At 44.2% G+C, this 22,767-nt stretch overlaps 1 protein-coding gene across 2 annotated transcripts; it reads left to right on the top strand.

Annotated features, from left to right (window-relative positions):
* Positions 1–21,692, top strand: DOLPP1 (dolichyldiphosphatase 1). 2 transcript variants are annotated; one of them, XM_081847271.1, is made up of 9 exons: positions 42–135; positions 5,040–5,103; positions 11,625–11,725; positions 14,948–15,032; positions 16,068–16,167; positions 17,167–17,265; positions 18,242–18,370; positions 19,367–19,456; positions 19,878–21,692. In XM_081847271.1, exons 2-9 carry the CDS (start codon positions 5,076–5,078, stop codon positions 19,912–19,914), a joined length of 669 nt encoding a protein of 222 aa, XP_081703397.1. In that variant the 5' UTR covers positions 42–135; positions 5,040–5,075; the 3' UTR covers positions 19,915–21,692. The 2 variants fall into 2 exon arrangements, with proteins under 2 accessions (XP_081703396.1, XP_081703397.1); XM_081847270.1 differs by lacking the exon at positions 5,040–5,103 and having other exon boundaries at positions 1–135.
* Positions 21,693–22,767: the final 1,075 nt, after the last annotated feature.

Genomic DNA, 22,767 nt, shown 5'->3' with positions numbered 1-22,767 from the left:
CCCCGCCCCGTGTGTGCCGCCCGATTGGCTGTGGCGGCCCGGCCCGGTATCCGGGTAAGATGGCCGCGGTAGGAGAGTGCTCGGTCTCTGTTCCGTGGAAGTCGGTTTCCCTCACTCACGTCGAGTACCCAGAAGGTAAAGCCTCCAGCCTCCGGCGCTTCGCGGAGCCTGTTTTCTTCTCTCAGCTGTGGGTGGGCCTTTCGCCCTACGCCCAATTCATATCCGTGAAAAAAGGCGAGGTTTGGGCTTCGGGGAGTTCCTGAGGGGATCGGGTGGGAGCTGCCAAATAGTGAGCCATTGACTAGCAGCGCTGTGAAGCCGGGCGGCGGCGCATGCGCGCTTCGGCTGCCGCTCTTTGCGAGATAGTGGACTTCGGAGGCTTCAGTGCGCATGCGCGGCACCCTTTCTGCTTTGGATTTCTCGTCCCAAGAGTGCAGAGTTTGGGGGAGGGGGGGAAATCACCTTTACATTTATTGTATTTATTATGGTCCCGCTTCCGATCCCCTATTGGCACCTCCCTCTTCCTGGCCGGTTCCATCTAGATCTAGATCTATTCTGTTTTATTGGAGTTAAGTTTTCTTTTGACATGCCTCTTTGTCACACCAGTTACCAGATGCTACTTTTGCAGGATCACAGACCCATTCCTGGAGAGATCCTTTTCCTAACACACTTGGAACACAGAACACTGCCTTATATTGGGCCAGACCTTTGTTCTTTCTAGGGCAGTGCTGTCCACACTGACGGGCAGCAGCTCTACAGGGTTTCAGGTGGGGAGGAGGGCAGAAATGTATTTTCCTGAACACTACTTTGAGATGCTGTTAAGGATTGAAGCCAAGACCTTACACATGCAAAGCAGGTGCTCCTACCACTAAGCCAAATGCCCTTCCTCCGAAATAAAATAAGATTATAGTCTTTGTGCTTTTAAATAAAGGGTGGGATTCAACACAATGCTAAGGTGATTGTTTTCACAATGCAGGGGGAGGTCCAGAGGAGGGGGAACCTAGCTAGCAAGAGCCCTTCACTGATTTCCACTAGTGCAGTAGTTCTTAAAGGGTGTGGCGTGCCATACTGGTGTGACAGGAGAGGGTGGCAAGTGTGGCAGGAAGATTCAATGACAATCAATTAAACATTTCAGTGTAGAATATTTAAGTATAGTATCGTATAATATAGCATCAAAATGTTTTTTTAGATATACAACCAGAGACAGTATCCATGCCTCTTTTCAAGAGCGTTGGCCATTCATCTACCATTTTCCACAACATATTGTTGTGAACGGGGATTTTCAACTGACAGATAAGAAACAGCAGAAAAGAGAAAGGTTTCTTTATGTTGATGAGATGAGAGTTTATTTGTCTCAAATTAGACATAATATAAATGAGATTACTTGGCAAAAGCAAGCTCATACCTCTCATTGAATTTGTATAAATATGTAAGGTACATATTAAAAGGCATGTTTATATTTTGGGAATTATTTCTGTTCTTATGTAGTTGCATTTTTTAATACTTTCTGGATGTCCCACAATCAAATTATAAAGTAGTTGTGTTGTATGTTTTAATCAAGCATTGCTAGGACTCGTTTCTTTTTGTTTTCCAATGTATTTCTTATCAATAAAAATATTGGTGTAGCACAAGCAAATTTTTATTCTGAAAGTATGACCCAGAGAAAAAAGTTTGAGAACCACTGGAGGAGCAGAACAGAGTAGTTGAATCTGGTCCAAAGGGGTGATTGAAATAATAACTCAGATCATTGTCTTGTCTAGCTCAGAACTGTCTACACTGACTAGGAGAAGTTTTTGAGGGTTTCAGCCAGGGACTCTTCTCCCAGCACTAACTAAAGGTGCTGCATGTGGGAAGCTGGCACCTTCTGCATGCTAAAGATGTGCTCTGCTATTGAGTTGTGTCCCTTCCAAATAACATACAAAGCTGTGTTATTCAGAGTCAGACCCTTGATCCATCTAGCTCAGTATATTGCTCATACTGAATTGAGGAAGCTCTCCTGATTTTGAAAGAGGGCTCATACCTGGAATTGTCTGCATGCTAAGCATATGCTCTGTTATGCTTTTTTTCTAGGAAGCTTGCAGGCAGGGTGCAAAAGCACCAGTCTTTTCCTGCCTCCCATCATGTGACCGTGCAGCCATTGGCATTTAGAAGCAAACTATCTCTGAATAATGGGTTTCTAAATGATCAACAGGATAAACCCTAATGGTGCAAAATTGTATTAGGGTCAGTGGCTGAGGAAGGGGGTCGCAGTGGGTGCGGGTCGCCCCGGGTGTCATCACTGAGGGGGGTGACAAAAATATGAGATAAAGAAAGGACTCACGAAACTTTTTAGTTCAGTCAAGAAACTTAATGAAACATGGGCTGGCACTAACCACGGGGCCTGCAGCATGCCCAAGCGACACGTTTCTTCTGGGAGTGACATGGTGGCTTGGGTGCCTGCAGTCTCCACGCTGCCTGAAATGGCAGCTTCAGGCAGCGTGGGGCTTACATCTGCCCACTGCCTCTCCCTCAGCTGCCCTACAGCTGAGGGGAAGGTGGTGGAGAGACTCCGTGCAGCTTGCCCTACTTCCATGGGCAGATCGCCCCGACCCTGGCTGCAGGACGCATACACCGTACCAGGTGCCCAAGTGGCTAGCTACACCGATGATTAGGGTTTGGTGTTTTGTTTTGTTTTGTTTACATTTTTTCCACATATCTTTTTCAAGGAACTCAAGACAGCATACATGAATCTTTTCCATCTTATCAATTTTGCCCTCAGAACAACTCTGCATTGTTGTCGTTTGACTGAAAGATAATGACTGGCCCACGGTCACCCAGTGAGATCCCAACACTCTTAACCACTGCTATGAACACCTGGATGTCTCTAGAGAGCACCTGAATAGGAACATAGGGAGCTACCTTATACCGAGTCAAATCATTGGTCTAGTATTGTCTATACCACCCTTTCTCAACCATGGGTTCCCAGATGTTGTTGGACTACAACACTCATCATCCCTAACCACTAGTCCTACTAGCTAGGGAAGATGGGTGTTGTAGTCCAACTGAGGACCCAGGGTTGAGAAATGCTGGTCTGTACTGACTAGAAGCTACTCTCCAGGATTTCAGGCAAGGAATCTTTCACAGCCCTACCTGGGAATACTGCTGAGGATTGAACTTGGGACCTTCTGCATGCAAAGGAGACTCCCCACTGATTTTGTAATGTATCTGTAAAGCTTCATTTGACTGTACATTTTATTGGGATTCTCCTGCTGATTTCAGGAGACTTGTTTAAAGAATAATTTATATGGCTGTATTAGTGTGCATGTCGCTTTTCAAAACAAAGCCTAAAATGTTTGTGCTTTACAAGTTCTGTGATCCATCTCTTGCCTGGCATTTAATTTTTAAACTTTAAAAGCAGCTACAGAATGTTCTGATTTTGATCAGAACTGGGATGATGAAAGGAATGTGTTAGTTAGTTTCCTTGATCTAAATCCCCTCCTCACAAAAAACTGCTATTCATCCTGATGACCAAAATAAAAATACAGGCAACTGTATCACCACCACCACCACAATGGGGGCATGATAGCATATTTTTTTAAGTGAAGGGAAAGGGTTAAATTCAACTGCTTTAAAGTAACAAAATGACAGGATGACCAGTAAGAAATCTGCATCATACACACCAAGGGGTAGGGGGAGAAATCCCTGCCCCAAGCCACTTGCAGTCTAAACTTACACTTTACATGTACCAGCAAAATGTACCAAAGGACAGATGGGAGTGAATGGAGTTGCAATGCCAGGGGAAGCTTTGCCTCTCCAGATGTTGCCTTACTAAAGTTCCCATCAGCACCAGCCGCCAATGCCAGGGATTATGAGAATTATCGTTCAGTAGCATCTGGAGGGCCACAGGTTCCTCACACCTGACTTAGACTATGTGTGTGTTGTCTCAGTTTAGGGAAGAGGTGACTTTGAGAAGGAGGAGGAGGGAGGCATTCTGGGAGTGAGTTCCAGGCATAGGGAACAGCAATGTAGGATGGGAGGGTTTTTAAGGGAGCAGAAGAAGATCATTGGGTGGCAGAGTTAGGATCCACTTGTACATTTGTAACTGGATCTCCCAACCTTGCTAGCCTGTGACCTATTTATTTATTCATTTGAACTCTGAATATTTCAGTAACTCAGGGCTTTAAATTCTGACATGACTTAGTGCTGCCATTTGCTCTCTTAAGTGCCAGAGCCCAACCCTAAAATAGTGGAAAGTGCTTCTGAGAAGGTTTGGAGTGCATTTCCCCCGAGTAACCAACCGAAAGATGTCTCTTTGTGTCCAGGCTTCCATACTAGGGTGTGGTATTTCCAGGCAGACCTGCAACTTGGTATTCTTGTTTTTTTCATTTCCAGACACTAAGCACTGTGGGAGTTAGACGCATTGTGGTAATGAGGGGGGGGGGAATCACATGTATTATTTATCTCTCTTTCTGATACTTGGCTCCCTTACCTTGTGCTTCCTGCATTAAACTGGGATTTCTTTCCGCCTGGCAAGCTGACTGTAGAGGAGTATTCTAGAGTTGTGTGCGTGCTGCTGAGAAAGCCCACTCAATTCCCATGATTTTGGCACGGGGGTGGGGAGAGGCAGAGCTTCTGAGTGAGAGAATGTATGGCTTTCAGGCCAGCCCAAACTCATCCTTTGATTCCCCCACGCACCCACCTGCACACACATCCATTAACTAATGGAATTATTGGATTCAGTTTTTATAAAGATTGCATGCCGGAATACAGGGCAGGAGATAAAAATCTCCAAAGCCGCACCTTATGTACTCTGAAAAGCATAGTTCGGCAGTAGAGCAGCTGCTTTGCATGCAGAAGGTCCCAGGTTCAATCCCACCCTGGGGATGCTGTGATGACATGCTGCCAGCTTGTGTAAGCCATAGTGAACTAGTTGGACCAATGTTAATGCCTTGGTTGAGGCCACTTCCCAAAAGCAGGTGAGATATCGGGCTGTTCCTTATATACAAAGAAAATGGAAGTAAATGATCATAGGCAGCATCCTCTTCATATTTCTAACCCAGGGTATATAACGCCAGTGGGAGCCAGTAAGCTGCTGAATGCTTCTTAATGGAAACTGCAAGAAGGGTGAGTTGTGGTTGTGCTTATGGGATTCCCATGGGGCATCTGTTTGGCCACTGTGAAAACAGGATGTTGGACTAGATGGGTGCCGGCAATATTTAGCAGGGTTCTCATCAACGCCAGGCAGCATTGCCAATGGTCAGAAATGACAGTTGCTGCCAGCCATCCCTTGATCCCATATCTCTAATGAACAGATTGATCAGCTGCAGATTTACCCCAGTCTGAGTAAGGAGAGCCACATAGGTAAGCAGGTTTTCATGCTATTTGCTGCATCAAGGACTACAGAATGAATTGGATGAGCACAGCTGATCCAAACTTTTTTTTTTTTTTGCTTACATCCTTAGGATATGCCTCCCACACCACATCCAGTGCATTTTGCATTCACACCCACTTAAGAGTCATGCAGCATGGATATATAGCATCTGTGCTCTGAAAGGCATTCTGATTTATATGAGTGGCAACCCAACAAGTGATCCAGTTAACCACCCAAAAAATTCTTTTCCTGGATCAAAGTGAAAAATGGCTTAAGGCCAGATTTGCACCAAGATCCAATTACAAGCCTTTTTGTGAGTGGAAGTAATATGGCATGTGCTTGGCCACATCTGCTTGTTTCCTACTTGAATGCTAGTGCGTGTGAGAGTAAGAGAAGCTGGTAACTGTATCTGGAGAGCTTCTGGTTTCTTTGATACTATTTCTAATTCAAGGAATAGGTCTATGAAAATAGTGAACACACAGTATGTCTGTGGTGTTTTAAAGTTCTGAGGCACCAGGCTGGCAAAGTTTGAAATGGAACCTGCCTTTTATTTAGGTAGGTCAGTGATGGTGAGTCCATGACCCTCCAAATATTGTTGGACTCCCACCTTCCACCAGCCCCAGCCAATGCAACAGTCAGTCTAGGGATAATGGGGGTTGGAATTTCACATAATTTGGAGGGTCACAGGTTCCTCACTCCTGAGTTAAGAAGCAGAATTCCCTACTGTGTTTAAGAGATGGAATAAGGCCTCTTATGTACAATTCTGGTCCTGGTTGCCTTGCCTCAGAAAAGGGCTACCAAAATGATCAAGTGACTCCTCTATTAAGATATTAAACTAAAAAGATGAGTAAGAGGAGACATGAAAGAAGTTTATAAAATTATGCATAGCATGGAGAAAGTGGATAGAGAAACCACAGGAAGGGAGAGTGCTCGAATCCTTTTTCCAGGTGTCCCACAGATACTATGAGAACAGGTTGCTAGACTTGCTAGGCCATTGGCCTGATCGAGCCAACTCTTACGTTGTGTTAGAAGAGTCATTCCCCATAAAACGGGAAATAATGCCACTTCTTAGGCTGGGGTGAAGAACTTGTGGCCCTCAGGTTGTTGTTGCACTCCAACTCTCATCTGCCCCTTAGTCAGCATGGCCAGTGGTCCAAGCATGATGGGAGTTGTAGTCCACTAACAGCTGGATGACCACAGGTTTTAACCACCCCTGCTTTACACCACCCAAACTCTTTGCCTATATTAGCAATCATAAACAGCTGCCTTGTAAGGAAAATCAGCTTTAAGACACACAAGGATTAGGATTGAGGGAGAAGGGAGTGTTCATTTTAAGGCTGTCTATGGAATTTGTAGCTGAATAAATTCTTAGTTGACAGCTCCATCCCTTGGCCACTGAGCTACATGCCTGGGAAAGCCAGACCCCTCTTTAAGCACATCAGAGTTCAGATGCTGATGAACTGATAGAAGCCGAGTCAGGATGATGAAAAACTGACTTTGTACTTTCTACACCAGATCTATGCCTAATGAAGGCACCAGTCAAGCCTCCCTGGGAAGAGCATTCCAGAAACTGGGAGCTACTGCAGAAAAGGCCCATTCTCATGTTTCCACCCTCACATGAAGAAGGGCCTCAAATGATGAACGCAGAGTCTTTGACAGTTTATAGGGGGAGAGGCGATCCTTGAAGTATTGCAGTCCTGAGCTGTTTAAGACTTTTATACGTCAGCCAGTGCAGTCAGGTCAGGATCAGTGTAATATGCTCAAACCATCTTGCTCCACTGAGCAACTTGGCCGCTGAATTCTGCATCAGCTTAAACTTCCAAACCATCTTTAGAGGCAGCCCTATGTGTAATGTGTTGCAGTAATCCAGCCTAGAGGTTATTATATATATATATATTTTTTACAACCCTCCCCCTCATTAAGATGTTACCTCAGCCAGTTCCATCAGAGCTTGTTGTACTTTCAGTCAGTCAACAATTTTTTTTTTTAAAAATGAATGACTTTTAAAAGATGAAAAATGCTGACATCTGAAAAAAGAGCACAAGTAAATGAGTTTAATAGCATTAATTATTATTATTTTTGAACAATCTTAAATTTAAGTAACAGAAGTGGCATTGAATTTTGTGGTTTAAGTATCTCAACTTTCACCCAAGGTTCCAGCTCTCATGCCAGTGGAGAGCCTTGAGAGTAAGTACACCTGCTGACATTTCCAAAGCCTCTCCAGAGAGGAGGGGTCTCTTGGAGGTCTCTGGGGAGCTCTGAAGGTGAGAGGTTTAGACTGCCTTCACCAACATGGTGCCATCCAGATATTTTGGACTTCCGTCAGCCCTAGCCAGCAACTAAAGAATATAAGAATGTAAGAAGAACCATGCTGGATGAGACCAAAGGCCCATCCAGTTCAAATCTTCTGGTTAACAAAGGCTAAGAAGTGGCTTACAGTGGATTTCTTCAGATCAAGCACCAGATCACAATCTGTGGTAAGATTCATTTAGACTGTGTACATACCAAACACCATCTCCCCCACCCCCAAAAAGAGTCCTGGGAAATTTAGTTTACCCTCCCACAAAGCTACAATTCCCAGCACTCTTTACAAACTACAGTTCCCGGGATTCATTGGAGAAAATTGGCATGTGTCCAAACCATGATATGGCTTACATGGTTCCCCTCTCCAGCCACCTTCCCTGAGAAACCCCCAGAGGCCCATCCCAAACAGCAGGTTCTGAGGGTGTAACAGCATCCCAAACCACAATTCATCTTCTCAGATGTAGCACCAAGCCACAGCTTACTGTACTGTGCAAACCAGCTTCATTTGCTATATTTAGGCATAATTATTGTCCTAAGGGATAGAAACTTGTCCCTAGTGTTAACAAAAACCTATTTTTTTTGATGTTGTGTTCTGCGCTCAGTATGCACTTTGTAGATGGGAAGCATTGCCCCCATGTTTGTCCATATATGTGTACATAGGTTCTGCATTATGCAAACACCTAAGGGCAGGAGGAGGCATCTATGGGGTCGTCCCCCAGGATGGCAATTAGCAAGCAGAGACCTTAGGAGTGTTTCTTGGGGCCAGAGTCTGCTTGTAGGCCACCTGTTGTATCCTGGAGCTGCAGCGTGAATCTTCTGCTCTGGCTCGCTAAATTAATTGGTCCCTGCTGCGGAGCCATCTGCGCCAGCTTCCTTGTACGGAAATAATGGTGTGTGTCTGTGTGTTTTCACTGAGACTCATGTTCTGTTTATGCTGCTGCATGGGCAAATGAAAACCCTCTTGATCCCATGCCTGTTGTCTGGTTCTGGTGCTGAAAACATTTTTAGCTAGCTCTGTAAGACCCACGGCCTGTTGTACATTCTAGAGCCCCTAGAGTAGACAGGCATGATCCATGAAAACAAAATAAAGATCATTGGTCCATCTAGCTTTGGATCCAGCTTTGTATTACCTGCACTGACTGGCAGTGGCTCTCCAGGGTTTCAAACAGTCTCTCTGTTGAATATTGAGATGCTGTTGAATATTGAACCTAGGACCTTCTGCATGCAAAGCATGAGTTTTAAGATATAGATATGTCTCTTCCCCTAGAAATAAAAGTATCCTGATGATTATGGATAAAAGGGATTTTTGTGTGTCAGAGGGGGGCATAGGAATATAAACAGGGACATAGGAAGTTGCCATATACCGTGTCAGACCATTTGTCCATCTTGCTCAGTATTGTCTACACTTACTGGCAGCACCTCTCCAAATGTTTCAGACAGAGAGCATGATGTAATAGATATCCTTAAAATATCAGATTACTTTCTTTGAGTCCACAATGCATTTGATGACATGCCTGGGATTCCCTTCTAGTCTGTTTCCTGCTGATGTTCAAACTTGGACCACTCCTCACAAATTTTAAAAAAAGCAGAGGTGAGAGGGTGGCCGTTAGAAAGTCTCGTGCAGTTGGACAGCCCCCCCGCCCCCGTGCTTTGGACAACAACTCACATCAGCCCCAGGCTCCCATTAGTTGAATGGTAAGCTATCAAAACTGTAATGTGAGTATCTTCCTGGGTCAGCCTTCACCAACCAGGTGCCCTCCATATTATAAGACTGCTGCTGGGAGAATGGCTGTGCTGGCTGGGGATGATGGGCCAATGGCTTCAAGTTACAAGAAAGGAGATTCCAACTAAACATCAGGAATAACTTTCTGACAGTTCTGCCAGATGACCCGTTGAGGTACTTTCAGTTCTACAGTTCTGTGATTCTATGAATGTACGAAAACAATACTTTCTGGGGAGAAATAAAGCACTAGGCAATTTCCCCAAATTTTTTCCATCCTTGGCCAACCTGGAACTCTTTAGATTTTTGTCTTACAACTCATAGGCTCATAGAATAGAGTTGAAAGGGACCCTGAGGGTCATCTGGTCCAACCCCATGCAATGCAGAAATCTCAACTAAAGCATCTGTGATAGATGGCCGTCTAACCTCTGCTTAAAAACTTCCAATGAAGGAGTGTCCAACACCTGTCAAACAGATCTTACTGTCAGAAAGTTCTTCTTAATGTTTAGGAATCTCCTTTCTTGTCATTTGTTCATTAGTAGCAACAAACAGATGTTTGCAAATGAAACATCAGGCCAGGCTTGGCAAATTTCAAAGTTTTTAGTTTTGTTTACCAAATGCTGATAAAATAAAACATGCTAAATTAGATTATTCTCTAGGAGAGGGATGGGGAACATCTGTGGCTCTCCATATGTCATTGGAGCCCAATTCCCTGACTAGGTAAAATTCACTTTCATTGCTCCACCCACTTTTGCCTCTGGCCCCGCCCAACGCTGGAATATGGCCTTCGGAAGGTTGCACAGAAGAGAATGTGTCATTCAAACTGAAAAAGACTCCCCATCCCTATGGTTTAGACCAGAGCTTTCCAGACGTTTCATGTTGGTGCCACACTTTTTAGACATGCATAATCTCGCAACACAGTAATTCAGTTTTACTAGCAAACCGGAGGTTAAACTAACCCCTTTCCAGCCCCAGGAGGAGCACGGGGAGCGTTCACGTGAGATACCTACACACTGCTGGCAACACACTAACGTGTCACAAAACACAGTTTGGAAAACTCTGGTTAACACAATACTGGACAAGATGGACCAATGGTCTCATGCTGTACTGGACAGCTTCCTCTATTCCTTTGATGCATTTAAGAGGTGTTTCTACTCAAAAGTAGTTCCCATTGAGTTTAGGTGGACCTAACTTCCAGGTAATTGTGTGAGTATATCTCAGAGGTGCAGAAAATTTGGCACTCCAGATGTCATTCAACTCCCAATTCACACCAGCCCCAGCCAGCAATGGCCAACAGTTGGGGATGTTGGGAGTTGTAGTCCACCATCATCTGGAGGGTAATAGATTCCTCATTACTGGTGTATAAGAATGCAGCTACAGCAATCTTCATGTGTTGGCCAAGCTTTCATATCTTTACAACAGCCCTGTAAGGCAGGCCAGCTTTACAGTTTTTATGTAGCAAGCAGGTGACAAGGTGGAGGGAGGCTGATGATGTGAAGGGGGAGAGGACGGCTTTCAGGGCCTCCCCAAAAGCCTTTTGCCAGGGCGAGTTTCAAACCGGCAGCCTTGTGTTCCTCTGTGAATGGAAAGCTTTGTACTGATGACCCTGAGATCATTGCCCTTTAAAGCAACTGATATCCTGTACCAAGTTATCATGCAACCAAAGGTTTTGCCACAAGCAGACATCCAACAGGAAATGGTGGCGGCCGGGTGTCTGGGTAAGAAGGATGTGGTTTGGGTGCTGTTCATCTATAGGCTCTGTTTTTCATATTTAGACTATGCTGCTGCGGTAAACCTCATAGTTTCCTCTGGAGTTGGAAGGAACCTGTTCATTAGGGCTCCCTCTCTTTTGTTCTCTCTCGCTCTTTTTTAATTGCCTTATTCATAAAGTACAGTGTTACTAAGTTTTTAATCCTCGCAGCATCCCTGTGAGGTAGGTCAGGGTGGAGGGAATGCAGCACTGGTGCAAAGTCACCAAAGAAGCTTCAAGTCTTGTGTGGGGATTTGAACTCGAGTCCCCCTTAGTTCAAGTCCAACACAGCCAGGGTCCTTGGGCCTTTCTCCCCTCAAAGCACAACTCCTATTACATAGTTGTCTAAAGACGGTTAAACTTCGTGGCCTGTAGCACACCTGCTTGTGGTTAGTTCCATAAGTTGCACACGTACTTGAAAGTAAAAAAAACAACAACCTTTACAGCCAGGCAAGATTACCTTTTGGGCAAGTTTTATCTCTTTTTGTCTACTACCCCAGGTGACTTCACCGGATTTATTCTCGCCCAAGCAAGCCTGAGCCCAATTTTCATCATATTCGGATTCATCACACTCATTGTTTTCAAGAGAGAGCTTCACACGGTGAGTCCTGCTCCTGCTTCTCTGTCCCCCTCCCCAAATCTGGGTCTAGCCTTTTGTGTTCCTGAACTCACATCTCCTGCTGGGGCCTGGTAGCATCTGCTTTCCTTTCTCTCATTTCCCCTTTCCTGAAATTGTCCCCATCACTCCCTTCACCTTGACCATCCCATGAATCATAGAATCATAGAGTTGGAAGAGACCACAAGGGCCATCGAGTCCAACCCCCTGCCAAGCAGGAAACACCATCAGAGCACTCCTGACATATGGTTGTCAAGCCTCTGCTTAAAGACCTCCAAAGAAGGACTTTCCTTTCTCTTACATCTGTAATTATAACTATTATTAATTCAATTTCTTACCTGACTGTCACCATCAGGTCCCAAGATGGGTTGCAGCAGTTTAACATTCGGAATGAAAAACAGTTTAAAACAAAATTACAGGCACAGAAATAGGGTGGGTCCTTAAAATATGCCTCTTGTCAAAGGCCACGTTGAAGAGGCTCACCTTCAGCATGTAACAGAAACTGTATTGTGACGGTGCCAGAAGCACCTCTGCAGGGAAGGAGTTCCACAATTTAGGGGCTGCCACAGACAAGGCCCTCTCCTGGGCTGCCAAGAGGGTGGAGGAACTACCAAGAGGGCCTCCTCTGGCAATCTCAATACCCTAGAGGCTCTCTAGGGAAAGAGGTGGTATTGACAATACCTTGTCAGTTGTGCCCAGTAACTGAATAGAATAATAGAATTGTAGAGTTGGAAGAGACCCAGTTCCTGTCGTGCTGGAATCTAAATAAAGCATCCATTACAGATGGCCACCCAACTTCTGCTTTAAAACCTCTAAGGAAGGAGAGTCCACAACCTTCTGAGGGAGTTCATTCCACAGTTGACTCTTCTTGACAGAAAATTCTTTTTGATGTTAATCGGAATGTCCTTTCTTGTAATTTGAATCCATTGGTTCAGGTCCTACCCTCCAGAGGAGAAAACAAGCATGCTCCATCTTTCATGGGACAGCCCTTTAGATATTTAAAGATAGCTATCATATCTCCTCTCAGTCTCCTCTTTCCCAGGCTACACATACCCAGCTCCTTCAACCATTCCTCATAAGACTTGGTTTCTAGAGCCTTGATCATCTTGGTTGCCCTCCTCTGCGCTCATTCCAGATTAACATGACCTTCTCCCTGCAACTGTTGGCTACTCATGTATACATCAGGGATTTCCTTTGTGATTTTCTTTTTCTTCCATTTCTTATGCATGCCCTTCTTAAATATCAGCTCACCTGTAAGCTTATGCACACTGGTTTCTTTAAATGCCTCCCACTTTTTTGTTTTGTTGGAGTTGTCTTCATAGATGAGTTCCAGAAGGATAGATGCCTTTAGTTCTATTGCAGCAGAAAGAGGAAAGACCCTTTGACACTGTGAGGCAGGGGTGGGAAAACCCCAGCTCTGGGAGCCACACCTCTCCTCAATTTTTTTTAAAGCCTGACTGGAATGGAAGAGGAGGGAAGAAACTTCAACCTGTGTTTTTTACAGTGAGGCCAAAGGTTCAAGCAGTGCAAGAGAGAGAGCCATAGGTATGTTGCCATCCAGTGGGCAGCCATTCAACCTGGAGCGCCAACCCGCTCCTTTATAGCAGCTAGTGGTGAACAGTCATAGTTATCCATAACTATCAATTGTCTAAATATACCCAATGAGATAGCAGTAGGTATATTGCAGCAACATGGCAAGTCAACGGAATAAGAGCAAGAACCAGCTGACATGTTCGTGCATGCATGACCTGGTCCTGGCTGTTGGCCAGAAGTGAGGAATAGGCATAACAAGAACAATTGTAGAAACCAGGTACAGGGAACTTTTGTCCCTCCAGATTTTGGGGTTGAGCTCCCAACTCCTGTCAGCATGGATCTCATTGTGCCTTGGCACCAGCAGGACTTGCTCTCAGTGCCCATCAACCAATCAAATGCTGACAGCTAGCCCTAGTGCTATTGGGAGTCATTTATTCCAGTGGGTTTGCTTTGAATAGGACAAACATTGGATAGAGCACAAGGTTTCTGAAGGGCTCCCTGTTCTATATGTGCCTGCTCACCTTTGGAGGTCATCATCTTTAGTTGCCCCTGGCTTTGAAGGTTGGGCAGGTGGTGAGAGGGTTTCTTCTCCTGTGTTGGCGCTCTGGTTGCAGAATCCCAGGGACATTGGCTACCTTGGTGAGTCTCAGATGCAAGGTTAAAAACAATTTGATGCCTTTGGCAGTTGTTTATTGGCCAAGAGAACATGTCAAAAGAAACCTTGATGGGACTTTGGGGCGTATTAAATGAAATTAATATTCACAAATCATATCATATCAATCATTCATATCATTCAATCGTATCATAGCATATCACATATCATATAATTGAATCAACCAATTGTTTAGAATTCATTGCATTTCCAATTTAACCACTTGCAGTTAGAGAAATATGCAGTTCACCCTTTGAAGTCACATTAGCTGAATATTTGAGAAGGCAGAGATCACTTTGCATCAACATTCTGAATCGAATTACCGTATTTTTCGCCCCATAGGATGCACCGGCCCATAGGACGCACCTAGTTTTTTGGTGGGGAAATAAAGGGGGGGGGAATTATTTCCCCCCCCCCAGGTGCGGGGCTGGGGCGGGGGGAGCCCGAGCTTCCCCCGACCCCAGCCCCCAGAACAGGCTGCTATCCGCTAGCCGTGGGAGAGCCGTGTGACTTCGCACGGCTCTCCCACGGCTAGTGGAGCACTGCGTGAAGCCCGAAGCATGGGGTGCGCTGAGCTCAGCGCGCCCCAAGCTTCTGGGTGCAGGCAAGCTCTCCACTAGCTGTGGGAGAGCTGCGTCTCCCACGGCTAGCGAATAGCTTCCTGAAGCCTGGAGAGTGAGAGGGGTCGGTGCGCACCAAAATCCCAAAAGCAGGAAGATATTTGCCCATCTATTTCATGGGAATTTTTTTTTAACAACAACAACAAAACAGTTGCTGCTGAACTTTATATATAATGTTTTTATGTTATTTAATCAAATTATTTGGTATTGGACTCTATTATGATGCTTATAGAGCTTATTTTAAACCAGAAGTAGCCTAATGAATTTGATATTTGGCTTTTAATGGAAAGGTGGGATGATAATGCTTTCTAAATCCCTAGAAGAGTCAAGCTAAACAAATTATCCTCTGTGCAACAACCAGTTGATCTCAAAAATCACACATCCCTTTTTGTCCTTTTGCAGATCTCTTTCTTGGGGGGCCTCTTGCTCAATGAAGGTGTGAATTGGCTAATAAAGAATATTATCCAGGAGCCTCGTCCTTGTGCAGGTGGAGTATTGCTGGCAGGGAAAGGGCGCAGCTGACTACAGACCTGGGCATTGTTAATGAGGGTAGCAGTTCTCATCCACTGCCTTTGCTTATGGAACGATAAAATAACTCTACATTTTGTTTTTGCTTTTTTAAAAAATGTTTATATTTTTCACATTACAATCAACAGCAAAATTCAATAATGAAAGCAGCCAGCTAACAACCAGCTGACCGGGAAACTTTGAGAAAAATCATTGGTGCGGGCTTGCAGATAGCAGCACATTAATCACCAAAGCAGACTTTATCATACAATGAAATGCTGCTGCTGCTTCTCTGCCATCAGATTGCATTGAGTGCGTCATCCATCTTCCCTGTAGTAACAAAGTATAAAAGTGGATCTATTTCCAAATATTTACATTTTTATTTATTCATTTATTTACTGTATTTAATAAGATTTATACACCACTTGTATTGTTAACAAACACACCTCAAAGTGGCCTAAAAAGAGATAAAACAGTAGAATCATAAAAATTATAATAATTTAAGACTTTTGTAAAAAAAACATTTTTTTAAAAAAAATCAAGACGTGCATTGACTTTCTGAATATCTGGGTAGGCTTGTCTAAACAAAAATGGAGCTGCTGCCAAAAGCAATACAGTGAAGGAGCCTGCCTGATATCTCCAGGCAGGGAGTTCCAAAGTGTGGGCGCTGCCACGCTAAAAGATTGAATTCTTACAAATGCAGAATAGGTCTTATGCGGTGCCTGTAACTGTGGCAGTTCCGCTGATCATTTTTAACTGTTCAAGTTGCTTTAGTGCAAAACGTCTTTACTGCTTCAACTGCTTTGGGGGCAGCTGGGAGAACACTTCCTTCAAGGGGTTGGGGCTTTCTATAGCCAGCAGGTAAGAGGTAGCATCTTCCTCCACATCCTCTGGCAACATTTAACCCAAACATATACTCTTGGGGAGTCGGGCCCTTCTTGATCGCAGGGAAGGAGAGCCAAGCAATGCTCCTACAGTCCAACTAACATTTGTGCTTCTTCTTCCTTCTCCTCAGAAATCCACACATCGGTTTTTTCCAAGTACGCCATGCCTTCCAGCCATTCCCAGTTCATCTGGTTCTTCTCCATTTACTCTTTTCTCTTCCTCTATTTAAGGTGAATAATCCCTTTTCCTTTTGATGCTGGTGGATAGGGTGTTCCAGCCTTGCTTTTAAGCTTATGTAGAGCTCAGAAAAGGGGGCTCCATTTACAGTGGCCTCTTCCTTTTTCCATTCAGTTAGATTAGGCTCCCTTTGTCCCTGACCACTGGCCATGCTGGCTGCAGGGGCTGATGCGAGTTGGGAGTCCCCACAATATCTGGAGAGCCGCAAGTTCCCCATCCCTGATCTAAGAAGAGGCACCCTCCTTCCTCTCATGAGGGAATGCCGCTTCTACCTAGAGGCATCCTTCCATCTCTTGCATGCAGCCACGAATGCTGCTTCTCAGATCAAGGATATGGAACCTGCAGCCCTTCAGATGTTTGTTGGATTATAGCTTCCATCATCCCTCACCTTTGGTCTCGCTGGCTGGGGATAATGGGAGTAGGAATGGCATCGTAAAAGCAACAAAAAGCTGGATTTATGGTGTGAAATCAGTATTAAATGAACAAAGGGAATCTTTGTGAAGCTTTAAGTGGATTATTTTTATTTTTACTCTGCCTTTGATTAAAGTGTTTTAAGAAATTGATCCAACAAGCACAGAGTCTGCTGACTTTGGGGGGGGGTCCATCAAAGTCAAGTGTCTAGACCTTAAAGAGGTGAGAGAATCTTGAAACACATTAAGGTGTACCTGTATGATGCATGCACTTGCCACACAGGCACACATTGAAATCTTAGACATTTACCTTAAGGTGCCATTTTAGGTGTAAAAGTAATATATATATGTGAACAGGCCCTGAAACTTAGGATTTTTTTTCTGTGTTGCATAAAATCAAGTATCAGGTTCCATGTGGGTTTTTTAAAATGAAGGATGCAGGGCGGGTGTGTGATAAGCTTTTTCTTTTTTAAAGGAGCAAGCTCTAAAGTATCTATGTGGGCCTGAGCTTGCTGGATTGTGATTTTGATGCCTTGCTTGTTTAGTGAGAGGTCATTTCAGTTAAATATTTTTGTCTCCCAGAATGCATCAAACGAACAATGCAAGGTTCCTGGACTTATTGTGGAGACATCTCCTCTCCCTCTGCCTCTTAACCGTGGCCTTTCTCGTCTCCTATAGTAGGTAGGTCAGTTCCATTTTGTTGGATGCTTTCTTGGGGCAGCTCTTGGTTTTGCTATTGGGACTGATGCATTCATTATTAATGGTTTAAAAGCTTCAGTTGTTCCTGGAAGCAATGCAAGAAGTCTTTATTCAAATAAATGTTTCAGTAAATATGCAGCAGGGTATTTTGATGGTGGGTGGGTGGCTTTTTAAAATTATATTTATTTCTAATCTCTTCTCTTAGCATGAGAAGAGCCCTGCTGCATCAAGCCAATAGCACATCTCGTAGACCTTTTGCCTGACATTGCTACGCTGTGCATCTTTCTCTTGCTGTCCATCACTGGTGGATACTAGAAGGGCAGAGAAATGCTCAGCATTGCAACATCAGAACAAATTATCTTCTGTGTGGTAAAGGAGGAGAGGGGCAGGAGCTCAAGACTGGACTCCCATTTTTTGCCTCTGTTCCAAAGTGCAATTCCACTTTGAGTAAGCAGTGAAATGCCCATTTAAAAAAAGATGTATTTTTTCCATTAACTATTCAGCTTGGGTCCAGCCCAGACTGCACAAGTCAATCCCATAGTTTTGTCATCTGTGCTGTTCCTCAAACTCATGTGCTGTCTTCCCCTGCTCTGCTGGTGTGCTCCCAGCTCTCTTCTCCACTTCCTGTTTAGCAGTAACCATAGTTTTGTCTACAAAGTGATTTGAACTGTGACTTTCCAGTTCCAGTTTGGAGGCAAACTGTGGTTAGTGGTAGCCACTATTGGCCTCATTCATGTACCACATCAAGCTGTATGATTAACCATGAACCAGGATGGGAAGGTGGCCCTGATAGCCAAGGAATGAATTGGCTATCCTTTGGGAGAAGCGGGGATAGGTGAGGGGTAAACAGGGTCTTTGTGAGCTTCCCTCTTTTGAGAAAAGGTGACGGTGGTGCTGTAACCAGCTGCCTAGTATGCTCTCTTTTTGATGTGCTTTCATTCTGTTGCAACACACACAGAGTCTATCTGATGTACCACTCCTGGAGCCAAGTTGTATATGGAGGGATTGTGGGGAGCATCATGGCGATAGTTTGGTTTGCATTCACACAGGAGATCTTAACACCATTGTTCCCAAGGATAGCTGCATGGTAAGTCCCCCTTATTTGTTCTGCCTCCCCCCCCCCACCTGAGACCAAATTGCTGCTCTGGAATCTTTCTAAATTGAAAGGCAGGTCAGAAATCCTTTGAGTTTTATTGGGCAGTGGGTGGGAGAAGCTCCTTTGTGTGTTGGGCTGGGGTCCCTTCATATAGAAATCCAGTATGTCAGGGAGAATATAGTACAGAAGGAAACTCAGGTGGCTAAGTGCAGAGTTAATTGTCATGCATGATGCCTCATAGGAGAGTAAATAAAATAAGCTTATTTTTGAGCACTTGCTGTCCGGATTCTGCTTTAGCGATGAATACCTCAGTTTCAATATCACAGCAAACCATAGTTGAATATTTGTTTTGGTGTCTGCCAACCATGGCTTGTCAAATTCAACCAACCAGCAAACAAATCAGTACTGGAAACCATGGTTGGAGGTGCAGTTGCCAGCCATGATTTGTGCTGTGTTGTTTTCGATGATCTCTGAATTGACAAGCCATGGTTACCTCCATTTCTTCACCTCCAAAGGTTTCTATACTATGGGCACATGAGGAAATCTGGGGGCTGAACAAAAATGAAAGCAGGTAAGCAGCCGTAAGCCATAGTTTACGTACAACGTAAAGAAGCTCAGGTCATGGTTTGTGTTCCAGAACCATTCTTGGCACATAGCTTGGTTCTAATACACTCTCTGAATTAAGACCTTAAGGAAGTCACCACTGTCATTTGGCAAATCCCTTATATTTGTCAGAGTGAGGGAAAGGTACCTGGGACTGAGTGACTGTTCTTTTATTCTTAAGCAAAATGTAATTAGACCATCAACTATCCCAAGTGTATCAAATGCTTTCATTCAGAATCTGCCTTGTTTTTTGCTATGTTGATTCACTTACAAGAATTAACAGACTTTACAAAAAATAAGTTTGCTGAATTAATGTTCTCTGTCTCCTTATTTTCTCCCCCTCTCCCGTCTCCTTTTTCTGCCAAACCTTTCCACTTCTTCCAGGCAATTATCAGAGTTTTTCTTAATCAGAGACACCAGTCTCATCCCAAATATATTATGGTTCGAGTACACAGTGACTAGAGCAGAAGCCAGGTGAGGATTTCATGCACGATTGGGGTTGGGAAGGGTGCTGCTGAGAGGAGACCATTATTCCCTTCTGAGAGATACATTTCCTTGAGGAATAGGGGGTCTCCTAACAATTCTGAACACCCTGAACAAGCTAGAGCTCCCAGAATTCTTTGGGAAAGCCATGACTTATGGAGTATCATTGTGCTTTAAAAGTACGATGTGGGTGTGATTGTTCTATAGAAATCTCTTCCCTTCTTGAGTTACTAGATTTTATTATTGACTCCTTGGTTGTAGGCTTGAGTCTTTCCAGCTGGGAGGTGCTGGGGACTGAACCTATGGCCTTCTGCACACAAAGTGCACCCTCTGCCCTCTGAAATCAAAAGCCTGGGCAGGGCTCAAAAAGCACCTTGATAAGATTTGAACCCACTTCCTTTTTAAATTGCAGGAACCGACAGCGTAAGCTGGGTACAAAGCTCCAGTGAATATGGAAGGGAGATGTTAGGAACTGGACTGCACGAATTCTGTAAGACAAAAAATAAAAATAAAAATAAAAAAGCAAGGGCCAGCATTAGAGAGAGAAAGAGACCTGTACAGAGCTGGAAGTGAAGGAAGGAGCCTGTTAAGAGATGGACCAAAAGGAACGGAGGCAGGGACCACCACACCCTGAAGACCAGAGGCCTTTTCCAGCTAGCCGGATCCACACTCTGCTGCATGCCGAGGACCATTCAGGAACCAGCCACCCATTTATATACCGCAGCTGCACAGCATCTGACCGGGAGGGTGGGAACAACCCCTTCCCCTCACTCGGCCATTGCACGTCTCTTGCGCAGACTCCGCTGATGCAAACAGAATTGCTGGAGGGAGAGAACTCCAATGCGCCTTCTCTCCCCCCTCCCCCCCCACCTGTCCCTTCATTTCAGCAGGGCCTGCGCAAGACACCCTTTTGGGTTGGTTTTACCTGTGAATTTTGAAAAGTCTGAAACAGGGAAAGGGGGGGATATATTTAGCGTTTTGTCGGTGGGGGAGTCAAAATATTATATGTCTGTGACTCCCCCCACAAATTGATTTCCCCTTTTGCAGCATGCAATGTACACACTATTTATTATTCCTTTTGAAATAAAAACTGGTTTGCGAAAAGGGGGTGGGGACCCTGTGATCAAGTGTTTTGGAAGGCAGCTGATTCATCTCCCTTTGGCAGGAGTTGAGAAACGTGGATCACTGGAGCGGAAAACAGGGGGAGCCTTCTTTCTGTTAGTTTAAAACTTTATCATGACTGTTCAGGGGCATCTGGGCCAATCCCAACTGCACTTTGTATTGATTTTAAGAAAACTACACTAGTGATGTTTCTGCACTGTGTCAGCACAATACAAAAACTCAATAGTAGGGCTGGGTGATATATCAATATGTCATCCAAAACCAATTTGAAGTCCGTATTGTGATATTGGTTTCATCATTTTTGACCTGGCAATATATTGCGAATTATGATGTGTGTTAGGGCTAGGCGATATGTCAGCCAAAACAGCTTTGAAGTCTATACAGTGGTACCTCAGGTTAAGAACTCAATTTGTTCCGGAGGTCCTTTCTTAACCTGAAACTGTTCTTAACCTGAGGTACCACTTTAGCTAATGGGGCCTCCCACTGCCGCCGCACCGCGCTGCTCAATTTCTGTCCTCATCCTGACCAAAGTTCTTAACCCGAGGTACTATTTCTGAAGTGTTTGTAACCTGGGCTGCCACTGTATCGTGATACTGGTTTCATAATTTTTGACCTGGCAATATATTGCGAATCATGATGTGTGTTTGTTCGCTATGCAAAAATCACAGTGCGGGAAAAACCATGAAGCCAGTCAATGCCTCTACATGCATTCATCCATATTGCAGGCATCATGATGTATCAGTATATTGCGATGTTTAGCTGGTGATATATCACAATGTTTAAAACCAGGTATCACCCAGCCCTACTCAAGGCTATCTTTTTATTATTATTCAGATACCTGTACAATTTTTTTTGTTTTAATTGTTTTATTATTTTAGAGCCAACCTCACCAGTGACCCTATATTTTCCTTCCTTTATACTTTCTACCCTAATCTTTTTTTCCTTCCCCAAAATACTGCTGCAGACTTTCTTACTGGTAGTTTAAAATGCAAAAGAAGAAAGCACCATCAAGGCATCACTCATTCCCTTGGTGGTTTCAAATTTATCCCCAAGTTGCCCTCCCCCCAAACTTTTAAATACTCAATAAAATGTTTTTATGGTCGTTTTTGGGTTGCCAAGTGTGTTTGTTTGACAAGTGTAGCTATATGGAGAGACCTCTCCTCCACACATTGGTAGAAGCCTGAGGACATGTGCCTTGCCCACAGGTTTGCCTCAAACCCATCAAAATATGCATCCAGCTATATATACAGCCAGCCATGATCCAAACAAACATCACAATTACTTCCCCTTTGAAATCAATGAGCCTTCAGGGAGTTGAGCACACCCAATTTACATTGCTTTCAACAAAACGTAGGCTGAAATGCTGTGTTTCTTACCTGGGAGTAAGTCACATGAAACTCATTGGGATTTACTGCTGTGTAGAGCCATGTAGGATATGTGCTGCTGATTGCAGGATTATGTACCCATTATATTGCTTCCACTGAATTAACTTTAGGTGGATTACGTGCCTAGAGAAATCTACTCTGATGCACAGGAGCCTGTTCCTGGATTGGAGTGAAAATATATGGGGCTAAAAGAATCCCCATGATGACCTCTCTTGGTGTCCACAAAACCTCTGCACACTCCCCACCCACTTTGGCCTCCTTTCAGAAGAGAGCAACCACATCCTTAAACAAGTACATAGAAACCAGAGGGGACCATGAAAATGACACTGCTCTTTCCTCCTCTCCTTTTCAATTGTTCAACTTTTCCAGACTAAGATTTAAGACCAGCGCTGCTAATCTCAGTCTTGAAAAAAATCCATAGAAGTGAGAGAAAAGTCGTTTCCAACTTCCTGTGTCAACTTTATGGACTTTGGCACCCTGGGCTGCAAAGTAGAAAAAGCACCCTATACACAGTGCATGTTTAAAAACACAGAAAAGGGTCAGTTTGAGGAACAGATCTGATACAATGGGGCAGAAGGCGAATGAAAAAACCCAATGGTGAGAGGGGAATAGAGTGGCTGATGGTTCCTGGAAAGAGCTACTTCTGTCAGCCAGCACAGAGAGGAGGAAGCTAGCTTTCTTTGTGTCTAATAATGCATCTACAATCTAAGCATTTACAGTAATGTTTCACTTTTTTGCTATGCACAAGTGAAGAAAACACACCATCTTCAGTACCAGTATGCAGAAACAAACAGC

This window comes from Podarcis erhardii (assembly GCF_964252035.2).
Source record: "Podarcis erhardii genome assembly, chromosome: Z".
In the NCBI taxonomy this organism is placed as follows: Eukaryota; Metazoa; Chordata; class Lepidosauria; order Squamata; family Lacertidae; genus Podarcis; species Podarcis erhardii.
The sequence above is the reverse complement of the archived record's forward strand: the minus strand, read 5'-3'. Positions and strand labels throughout refer to the sequence as shown.